This window comes from Protobothrops mucrosquamatus, unplaced genomic scaffold (assembly GCF_001527695.2).
Source record: "Protobothrops mucrosquamatus isolate PMUCROS unplaced genomic scaffold, P.Mucros_1.0 scaffold2320, whole genome shotgun sequence".
NCBI classification, from domain to species: Eukaryota; Metazoa; Chordata; class Lepidosauria; order Squamata; family Viperidae; genus Protobothrops; species Protobothrops mucrosquamatus.
Window position 1 is genome coordinate 24,570 of NW_015388404.1, and position 11,389 is coordinate 35,958.

At 44.6% G+C, this 11,389-nt stretch overlaps 1 protein-coding gene across 1 annotated transcript in view; it reads left to right on the forward strand.

Annotated features, from left to right (window-relative positions):
* LOC107295364 (acetyl-CoA carboxylase-like) overlaps nt 1-11,389 on the forward strand; it is an 87,052-nt gene that overhangs the window by 24,122 nt on the left and 51,541 nt on the right. Inside the window, exons 3-6 of the mRNA XM_015824677.1 lie at nt 280-423; nt 1,380-1,500; nt 9,262-9,358; nt 11,231-11,327. Coding sequence (XP_015680163.1) covers nt 280-423; nt 1,380-1,500; nt 9,262-9,358; nt 11,231-11,327 — 459 coding nt within the window. The remainder of the gene's footprint in view (nt 1-279; nt 424-1,379; nt 1,501-9,261; nt 9,359-11,230; nt 11,328-11,389) is intronic.

An 11,389-nucleotide genomic window follows, 5' to 3' on the forward strand; every position in this document is an offset into this window, starting at 1 on the left:
AACTAAGGAGAAACTTCCTGACAGTTAGAACAATTAACCAGTGGAACAACCTGCCTCCAGAAGCTGTGAATGCTCCAACACTGGAAGTTTTTAAGAAGAGACTGGACAGCCATTTGTCTGAAATGGTGTAGGGTTTCCTGCCTGAGCAGGGGGTTGGACTAGATGACCTCCAAGGTCCCTTCCAACTTTATTATTATTATTATTATTATTATTAAAGCTCATTGGGTGCATTAAAAAAATCTGATAATGTTCTTTTTCTTGTGCCCCTCCTTTGCACAGGTGCTTGGAAGAGAGGTGTATACTTCTAATAACCAGTTGGGTGGCATCCAGATCATGCATAACAATGGAGTCACCCACAGCACTGTATGTGATGACTTTGAAGGTGTCTATACCATTCTGCTGTGGCTCTCCTACATGCCAAAGGTACATTTCGTTTGTTTCTTTATTTAAACAATTTATACATCTCACGGCCAAGAACATCAACCAACAGTCAGAAGACATGACCAAAGCTCCTTAATCTCACAACATATGGACCGATTCAGCCATAGTTTCAACTGGAAGCTGTTGGCATTTTAGACCAAGCCAAATCCAAAAATGCTGGAGAATTCTTGGAAATTTACTTTCAGACAAATCGTCATCAATAAGCATATAGTGATAAACCACACTTACACACCATTCAAAAGAATCGATAAAAAATAGGGGGGGAAAACACTAGAACAGTGATGGCAAACCTTTTAAAGATCGAGTGCCCCAAAACCGCCCCCACCTCTCCGCCCACCCCCGCTCTGCACCCCGCCCACCCGCAGGGCCACCCACCACCTCCATGGCCCGCCGCAGCAGATCACCCAGGCAGCCCAGCAATGCCATGGCAGCCACGCCCTCCGCCCGCGATCCGCAGCATCACCTACGTGTGATGGTGCGAGGGCGGAGTCTTGTTCCCACTGCCCTGGCTGCCATGTCCTTGGCTGCGCTGCTCTGCGCAGAGCGCGCTCGGGGGCGACTCTCTGGGGGGGCTGCTGCTGAGCTGTGGGGGGAGGCGGGGCTGGGGCGACGGCGCACGTGCCCACAGAGAGGGCTCTGAGTGCCATCTCTGGCATGCGTGCCATAGGATTGCCACCACTGCACTAGAACATACCACTTCCAGCAGCCAGCACTCAGATAAGCAGGGATTAACACCAAACAAAGAGTCAGACAGAAGATAACACTATAATCAAGTTACCTCTGAGGAGGAAATGACCCTCACCAAAACTGTTATCCAAATAGATAACAAGACAGATGATTTCTAACTGACATGGCTTTCTCTGGGAAGGATATTCTGAAAATTAGACCCATAAGAATGTGTAATAACGGAGCTTTCTGGCTTGTTTCTTTTGTATTAGAGTGTGTTCAGTCCAGTCCCGGTGCTCACTGTGATGGACCCGATCGACAGAACAATTGAATTCCTTCCCACCAAGGCCCCCTACGATCCTCGCTGGATGCTTGCTGGACGACCTCACCCAAGTATGTGTTCTTCAGAAGGTGGATTTAATCTGGGACAAAGTATGGAAGAGGGCACATTATGTTTGGTAGCACTCCAATTATTTATCATTTTTCATATTTTTATATAGCTACTCATCTCATAATCAAGTAACTCTGGGCGGCGTAGTACAAACTTATTAACAGTGCAGGTAGTCCTCGATTTACGACCATAGATGGAACCAGAATTTCTGGATAATCTTCAAGGGCAGCCCCGTGTAGAGCGCATTACACTAGTCCAACCAAGAGCTGGCTAGGGCATGAGTGATTGTGAGTAAAGTTACAGTGTTGTTGTTGTTAGTTGCGACCCCATGGACAACATTCTTCCAGGCCTTCCTGTCCTCTGCCATCTTCTGGAGTCCATTTAAGCTCACGCCTACTGCTTCAGTGACTCCATCCAGCCATCTCGTTCTCTGTCGTCTCCTTCTTCTGTTGCCCTCCATCTTTCCCAGCATCAGGCTCTTCTCCAGTGAGTCCTTCCTTCTCATTAGGTGGCCAAAGTACTTGAGTTTCAACTTCAGGATCTGGCCTTCTAAGGAGCAGTCAGGGTTGATCTCCTCTAGGACTGACCAGTTTGATCGCCTTGCAGTCCAGGGGACTCGCAGGAGTCTTCTCCAGCACCAGAGTTCAAAGGCCTCAATTCTTTGGCGCTCAGCCTTTCTTATGGTCCCACTTTCACAGCCATACATTGCAAGTGGGAAAACCATGGCCTTGACTCTACGTACTTTTGTTGGCAGGGTGATGTCTATGCTTTTTAGTATGCTGTCTAGATTTGCCACAGCTTTCCTCCCCAGGAGCAAGCGTCTTTTAATTTCTTGGCTGCAGTCCCCATCTGCGGTGATCTTGGAGCCCAGGAAGATAAAATCTGTCACTGCCTCCATTTCTTCCCCATCTATTTGCCAGGAATTGAGAGGGCCGGATGCCATGATCTTGGTTTTCTTAATGTTGAGTTTCAAGCCAACTTTTGCACTCTCCTTCTTTACCCGCATCAAGAGGCTCTTTAGTTCCTCTTCACTTTCTGCCATTAGAGTGGTATCATCACCATTTTAGAAGCAATTTAAGTTTGAAGCAGTGTTAAATAATCTTGGAAAACTAGATATAGGTAGTCCTCAACTTACAACTACGGGTACCGCTGGGACTGGAACTTCAATCGCTAAGCGATGCAGTCATTCAATAAAACATCACATGACTGGACCTAATTTTTATGACTTTTTTTGCCCTAAACATTAAGCGAATCGTGCGCTAATTAAGTGAATCTGACTTTCCCCATTGACTTTGCTGGTCACTTGATCAAAATTTTGCTGCTCGGCCACTGACTCATATTTATGACGGTCGCAGTGTCTTGGAGTCACACGATCCCCTTTTGCAACCTTCTGACAAGCAAAGTCAACGGGGAAGCCAGAATCACTTAACAAGCATGTTACTAACTTCACAACTGCAGCAATTCACTTAACAACTGCCGCAAGGAAGGTTGTAAATTGGGGCAAATCTCACTTAACCACCGTTGAACTTAGCAACAGAAATTTTGGGGTTATTGTGGTCGTAAATCGAGGACTACCGGTATTTTGCATGCAAATTTGCAAATTTCTCCCAGATAAGGAACGGCTGCTGGAGTTGGGTATGTCTAGTTTAACGAAGAGAAGGACGAGGGGGGACATGATAGCAGTCTTCCAATATCTTAGGGGCTGCCCCAAAGAAGAGGGAGTCAAGCTGTTCTCCAAAGCGCCTGAAGGCAGGACATGAAGCAACGGATGGAAAGTAATCAAGGAGAGAAGCAACCTGGAACTAAGGAGAAACTTCCTGACAGTTAGAACAATTAACCAGTGGAACAACCTGCCTCCAGAAGCGGTGAATGCTCCAACACTGGAAGTTTTAAAGAAGAAACTGGACAGCCATTTGTCCAAAATGGTATAGGGTTTCCTGCCTGAGCAGGAGGTTGGACTAGATGACCTCCGAAGTCCCTTCCAACTTTATCATTATTATTATTATTATTATGAACGAGGGAGTTCCAAGCCTTTCGGGTTCCTACTTAGAATGAAGCCGGTGTTACGATGATAGATCTTTTGTTTGTTTGTTTGTTTCCTGGCAATTTGGGGTCTAATGTTCTTCCCTTCCCTTGCTTCTCCCCTCACCAAATCATCTTGCTGGCAATTCATCTGCCTTGCCTTGAGTCTGCATGCTCCAAATGGAGTGACTTTGGTTTCTAATTTAGTAGAGGCGTTTGGGGAAGCAGATGATTTTACCTGATAAGTTAAGGCAGAGATCTCTTAGGTGAAAAGTTAAAGCCGTTTATTAGGAGAGATAGCGCCGCGATATTCTTCAAACTGACGCTCAACACGAGGCCCCGGAATCGAAACGATCAGCTCTGGACTCTCCCGATGAAGAGATAATTTTGAAATGAATGGCCACGTTTTACAGCAGGGGGCCATGGGTATATTAGAACATAGTAATTTCAAGTTTAGGCTTGATAAAACACTTTCCATCCTGTCGGAGTCAGCAAAGGTTGCCGTAGCCACATCTCCACTTTTAATTGGTTTTGCACATGGCTTTGTGGAGCAGAAAGGACTTTTTCACCATTGTTGAAACAGAAAAGAGAGGACACCAAGCTTTTCCTTCCTTCTCTCTCTCTCTCTTTTGCAGTGGTTTTGTAGACAATCGAGGAGTCAAAGAAACCCAGTTCAGGGTGGTAGCAAGAGAGAAAGTTGGCATCAATGCTTAGAGCCAGTTGGGTCTCGTGTTGTGTTTTTCAACATTAACCTGACTAGAAATCACGTTTCCCTATTCCCAGTCTAGCATCTTTATCCACTAGACCAGTGGTGGGGAACCTATGGCACGCATGCCAGAGGCGGCACTCGGAGCCCTCTCTGTGGGCACACGTGCCGTTGCCCCAGCCTTGCCTCCTCCCGTGACCCCCTCCTCACCAGCAGCCCCCCTGGAGGAGAGTCGCCCTTGAGCGTGGCCCACACAGAGCACCGCAGCCAAGGACATGGCAGCCAGGCAGCGTAGTCAAGACTCTGCCCTCTGCCCTCTGCCCTCATGCCCTCACGCCCCATCGTAGTCAAGACTCTGCCCTCACGCCTCACTCTGCCCTCACGCCCCATCGCACAAGACTCTGCCCTCACGCCCCATCGCGGGGCGCAGGCAGAGGGCATGGCCGCAATGGTGCTGCTGTGCTGCCTGGGCGATCTGCGGCGGGCCCTGGAGGTAGTGAGTGGCCCTGTGGGCAGGCGGGGTGGGGGGCAGGGCGGGGCAGGGGGTGGAGTGGAGGTGGGGCCAGTTTTTGTGTACTCAGTCTCTAAAAGGTTCACCATCACTGCACTAGACTGATGTTTTTCAAACTTGGCAACTTTAAGTTGTAAGGGGGAAGAGGGAGTATACTCATGGATTTGTATTTGATTTCTGTTCTGATGTTGAGACTCCAGAAAGGGTGCAAAGAAGAGCAGCAAAATGATTAAGGGACTGGAGGCTAAAACATATGAAGAACGGTTGCAGGAATTGGGTATGGCTAGTCTAGAGAAAAGAAGGACCAGGGGTGACATGATAGCAGTATTCCAATATTTGAGGGTCAGAGAAGAGGGAGTCAGGCTATTCTCCAAAGTATATGAAGGCAGGACAAGAAACAATGGATGGAAACCAATCAAGGAGAGAACCAACCTAGAACTGAGGAGGAATTTCCTGACAGTGAGAACAGTTAATCAGTGGAACGACTTGCCTCCAGAAGTGATGAATGCTCCAACACTGGAATTTTTTAAGAAGAGACTGGACAGCCATTTGTCTGAAATGATATAGGGATTCCTACCTGAGCAGGGGGTTGGACTAGAAGACCTCCAAGGTTCCTAATAACTCTGTTATTCTGTTATTGATAGTTGAGTCACATTTTTAAGTTCTCACAAACTCCCAAATAACACTTTCTTTCCAAGACAAGGGCTGTGTCAACATCTGGAAAGCTTGGGCAGCTGTTGAGATCCTAGAGGCCTTTGCTGGTCCCTCCTTTGGATTCTCCTACTTTTGTTCCAACCCAATATTTTGAACATCGTTTGTAGCTGGATTAATGGCTACATCACTAGGCCTCTAGGACAGTGATGGCGAACCTTTTAGAGACCAAGTGCCCAAACTGCAATCCAAACCCACTTATGCATCGTTGGGTGCCGGGTGGGTGTGGCCCATCGGCTGGGTGTGGCCCATTGGGTGGGCGTGGCTGCGGTGGTAATGGCAGACTGGGTGGGACTAAAAAGTTCAATCAATCAATTCCAACTTTGCAAGATCTTTTTTTTCCCGCGAGAAGTTGAAATTGACTGATTGATTGAACCTTTTTTTTTTTTGCACATGGCGGCAGAGGCCTAAAGTGAAAAGGTTTTATAAAACCCAGCTGAAGGCCTAGGACTGGGGCAACAGCATGTGTGCCCACAGAGAGGGCTCTGAGTGCCGCCTCTGGCACCCGTGCCATAGGTTCGCCACCACTGCTCTAGGATTTCAACAGCTGCCCAAGCATTCCAGGTGTTGACACAGCCCTTGTCTTGGGAAGAGGTCCCAAGAGCTGAATCTGAGACCTTCAAGCAGTGTTTCTCGATCTCATCAACTTGTGGACTTCAATTCCTACAATTCCCTGGCCAGCATGTTGGAGAATTCTGGGAGTTGAAGTACAAAACACTTCAAAGTTGTCAAAGTCGAGAAACACTAGCTTCAAGCATATGCCAGGCTGCTGTGGTGTGGACTATCACTCAAATAATCTGCGACCCTGCCACTGCCAATTATCTGTGTCTTCGTTGCCAGCATTGCCCATTTGGGCAGAAAAACCCTAATAAATTATCTTTAAAAGATAACATGTAATTTTGAAAACTGAAGAGGCTTGAAAAACAACAGCTGTAATGCCTTAGATTTCTTTTGAAAAATGTTTGCAGTGTCTTGAAAGAAAGGAGGGGAGGGAAACACCTTGTAGAGTTATTTATTTAAACCAGCACAAATTCCCTCTGCTTTACGTGTGTCCCATCGTTTAACAATAACTGATGCTTTCTGCTGATAAATGGCCCTCTTTTATGCAGACGAGCAAATTAAAGAGACAACCATTGGCGTGGCCAGGCAGACGGGTTTTGTCATTTTAATATGTCTCGCCTGGTGCAATGTGTTAAAAATGGGACATTACCTCTTAAGGTGATCCGGGGGTAAAATATACACTGATATCCAACCTGTTGGTGGCAGGGTGGATGAAGGTCCAAAATCAGTGCAGCGTGTTTATGAGAGTTGTGTGTCTCAGCTTCTGAGAACATGCAAAGTACAGCTGATAAGAGAGGCTAGACATGGATTTTTTAAATGTTTATTTATTTATTTGTATATCATCATCATCATCACCACCATCACCACCATCATCATCATCATCATCATCATCATCATTATTATTATTATTATTATTATTATTATTATTATTATTATTGATCATCGCACAGCCAGATGTTCAGACTGGATTTGGCATTTTGTCTACCTATCGAGTCCTTACCAAGGACCTGGGATAGGCAGATGTGGATGTTTGATGGTATTACAGATATCGTCGCAGGATGGAAGCAGTTCCTAGTAAGGCTGCCTTTTGCAATTGACTGATGGCGAATTTGTCAATGCCGATGATGGTGTTCAAGTGGTGCTCCAGTTGTTTTGGGATTGCCCCCAAGGCGCCTATTACTATTGGTACTACCCTTGCTTCCTTTTGCCACAGTCTTTCTATTTCTATTTGTAGGTCTTTGTATTTTGTTATCTTCTCCAGTTCTTTCTCGTCTATTCTGCTGTCTCCGGGCGCTGCCACGTCCACTATCCAGACTTTTTTGTTTTTCTTATCGACAATTGTTAAGTCCGGGGTGTTATGTTGCAGGTGCTTGTCTGTTTAAATTCTGAAGTCCCAGAGCAGTTTAATTTTTTCATTTTCTATGACTTTCTCTATTTTATGATCCCACCAGTTCTTGCTTACAGGCAAATGATATTTCTTGCAGATCTTCCAATGCACCATTGTTGCTACTTTGTCATGCCGCTGCTTGTAGTCAGTCTGTGCGATCTTCTTGCAGCAGCTTACCAGGTGGTCCACTGTTTCTTCAGCTTCTTTGCATAGGCGGCACTTACTGTCTGTTGCTGTCTTCTCAATTTTGACTTTATATGCATTTGTCCTTAAGGCTTGGTCTTGTGCAGCCAGAATTAATCTCTTTCTTCAATTTTCCTGCTCTTAGCCATTGCCAGGTCTTGTTATTATCTGCTTTCTCAGCTATTTTTTTAATGTACTGGCCATGTAGTGCTTTGTCTTCCCATGCCTCTATTCTGTTCTTCATTTGGTCTTTCTTATAGGCCAGTTTGGTCTCTCCAGTAGTCAGCAAGCCTTCCATCATCATCATCATCATCATCATCATCATCATCATTATTATTATTATTATTATTATTATTATTATTATTATTATTATTATTATTATTATTATTATTAACTACTACTACTACTACTACTACTACTACTACTACTACTACTACTACAAATAACTAAAGGCAGTGAACATATCCAAAACCCTTTCCTCCTCCTATTTTCCCCACAACAACAGCCCTGTGAGGTAGGATTTATAGACTAAATTCTTCCTTGACATTCAACATGGTATTCGGACAACACATTTTACACAAGTCAGGAAAAGGTCTTACAAGTTCACTTGCAAATACCCTTAGCCAGGATGGTGTTAACCTGGGTTAGTTTTCAAAATGACTTAAGTTGTTGAAATCCAACCTGTGTGGTCAGTTTATACTTCAGCTCATCGCGTGAAGTGAGGTACATAAGTCAGTTCAGTGAATGGGTTAAACATATTGCGTCCTATCCGTTTCCAATTGATTTTTGGCTTTTTCTGGACAAGTGAGAAAAATTTACAAACAAGGTAGTGGATTGTTGTTGTGCACCATTATTTTCTAAAAATGCTGGAGTGACCTATCTAGATGGAGTCTAAGGACATTGTTGGCAATAAAGATGCTTTGCTTTTCGCTATGCGATCTCTATTTTTAATTTTGCCTAATATTTAAGAAGCTGAAAAACTGAGTGAAGCAGAGGGCGTAGTGTGGACATAAGAAGATACGGTGGTGATCTCCGTGTTATGTAAACACAGCCATTGCTTCTAAAGCACCTGATATTTATATGGGTCAGGGGTATCCAACCTTGGCAACTTTAAGACCCGTGGACTTCAACTCCCAGAATTCTCAGCTATGGGGAGTCCACAAGTTCAAGACAAGCTCTCAGTTTTATGATGGAAAAGAAGAAAGGAATGAGTGGAAGAATGGAGAAGTGATAGTTAGGAAGCTCTTTACAGTACTATCTTCTTCCTGGACATCTTGGATGTTGGGAAGAAGGAAAGAAGATTTCCCGTTCTAGTAGAATTTAAATCTGCTCTTCTGTTCTCCAAACCAAGCTCTTCTATGGCACCAAGTAGATCCTGAAGTTGAAACTCAAGTACTTTGGCCACCTAATGAGAAGGAAGGACTCCCTGGAGAAGACCCTAATGCTGGGAAAGATGGAGGGCAATAGAAGAAGGGGACGACAGAGAATGAGGTGGCTGGATGGAGTCACTGAAGCAGGAGGCGTGAGCTTTAATGGACTCCAGAAGATGGTAGAGGACAGGAAGGCCTGGAGGAACGTTGTCCATGGGCTCGTGATAGGTCGGACACGACTTCGCAACTAACAACAAAAATGCTAAGTTTCCATTGTTCTTAATATTTCCCCTTTTCTCCCTGTCTTTGCAGCTCAAAAGGGCCAGTGGCTAAGTGGCTTCTTTGATTATGGCTCCTTTTTGGAGATTATGCAACCCTGGGCTCAGACAGTTGTGGTTGGCAGAGCCAGGTAAGTCTTTAACAAAGATTAAGAATAGTAGCAACAGTAATAATCGTGCACGGAGCGCTTTAGCATCCTCAGAGCTCTTAAGATCCTCTTTTATTAGGGTAAGAACCCTGTAAGGTAGCAAGATAACGGAATTAAAAAGGAATCGGGGTCATTGCGTGTTATTGGCAAATGCAAAACACAAAACTATTGGGGTGCAAAGTGTTTTGAATTCAAAATGTTCTGAGCTTCAGACAGCTCTTCTGGTCTTTACAAAAGGGTTTTGATGCTAGTTCTAATTGTTTGGGATATGTTCTGAGCAGGAATCAGGAGCTGTTTCAGAGTATTTCACTCATTTCAAGCTGAAAATCTCAGGAATATCCCTCCTCAAAATGAGCCCATTGGTAAGCCAAACCCTCAAGACTGTACATGAACCTTGTGGATCTGTAGGTATATTTTTGAACCTCAATAGAGAATATTATTTATCGGTGGTTTGCATTTAATCCATCCTTTTGAATCCTTTTTTTAAAAATTAGATCATAATGCTTTGTTATGGGGAAGTGGCCTGAAAAAAAGATACTGCTGCTTTAAAGAGTCCGCTCATTAAAATTACTGCAGATTTTAAAGTTACAGTAACTGTTTCTCAGACTTGCAAAAAAAGCTCGAAAAAAGCAAGTTGCTTTAAGGAGTTGTGCTCCTCCAAGGCTAAAGCATTTCCCGCAAATCGTTTTCAAAGTTGACACAGTCCATCTAGCTGTGGATCCATAATCACACACCAAATCTAGAATTTGGGTGGTTGATGCATCTATTTTATGCCTTTGGCCCTTTATTATTATTAGTTTATGTTCTTTGTGTTCAGCTTAGGGGCATGATGGCTCAGCGGTTAAAGAGGCTGAGCTTGTCAGCTGGAAAGTTGACAGCCTGGGTTTGAGATCTGAGCACCACGCGACGGGGTGAGCTCCCGTTCCTTGCTCCAGCTCCTGCCCACCTAGCAGTCTGAAAGCATGCAAACGCGAGTAGATAATAGGTATCATTTTGGTGGGAAGGTAACAGCATTCCATGTGCCTAGATGTATAGTCATGCTGGGCACATGACCACGGAAATGCCTTCAGACCATGCTGGCTGTCTCGGTTAAGAAATGGAGATGAGCACCATCCCCCTAGAGTCAGACACCATTGAACATTAGCTTGAGCAGGGTCCGTAAGTTTATCTAGGACGCTACACATCCTCTTCACGACCTGTTTTCCTTGTTCCCTTCTGGGAGGAGGGGGCTCCGTGGTATCCGTAGCAGAACATCCAGATTCAGCTATAGTTTCATTCCATACAGCATTAACCTTGTGAACTCTCAAGCTTCCTCCTTCCGTTATATATTCAAGATGGACAGTATTTAATATTTATTTGTTATTTTATATGTAGTGGTGTGGGTCTATACCAGGGGTAGGCAACCTTGGCTCTTTTATGACTCGTGGACTTCAACTCCCAGAATTCCTGAGTCCGCCATGCTGAGGAGAAATGGAGAGGTTTCCATGCTGAGCCATGCCGGCTCAGGAATTCTGGGAGTTGAAGTCCACGAGTCATAAAAGAGCCAAGGTTGCCTACCCCTGGTCTATACATTTGTTGTATATAGTATGTTTAGGTGTGTGTCATGCATGTGTTTCACTTTGAGAGCGGGCAACTAAATTTCCTTTTTGATGTGTGCCGTTGTGCCCACAGTAAAAAAAATGACAATAAAGGTTATCTTATCTTATCTTGGTCTATGTTCAGTTTATTTTGTAAAAACATTTTCGGCTGAGGCTTCTTCCAGGCATTATGCAGGTTTTAAAAACCAGACGCAGAGTTTTGAACAATGCTGGGGAACGTTGCCTATGCGTTTAATGTGTGTTTTGTTTTTACTAGGCTGGGTGGCATACCACTAGGAGTGGTTGCTGTTGAAACGAGGACAGTGGAACTGAGCATTCCTGCAGATCCAGCAAATCTAGACTCAGAAGCCAAGGTAAATGTTGTTTCTAAGGTAGATGGCCCACATATATAATAATAATAATAATAATAATAATA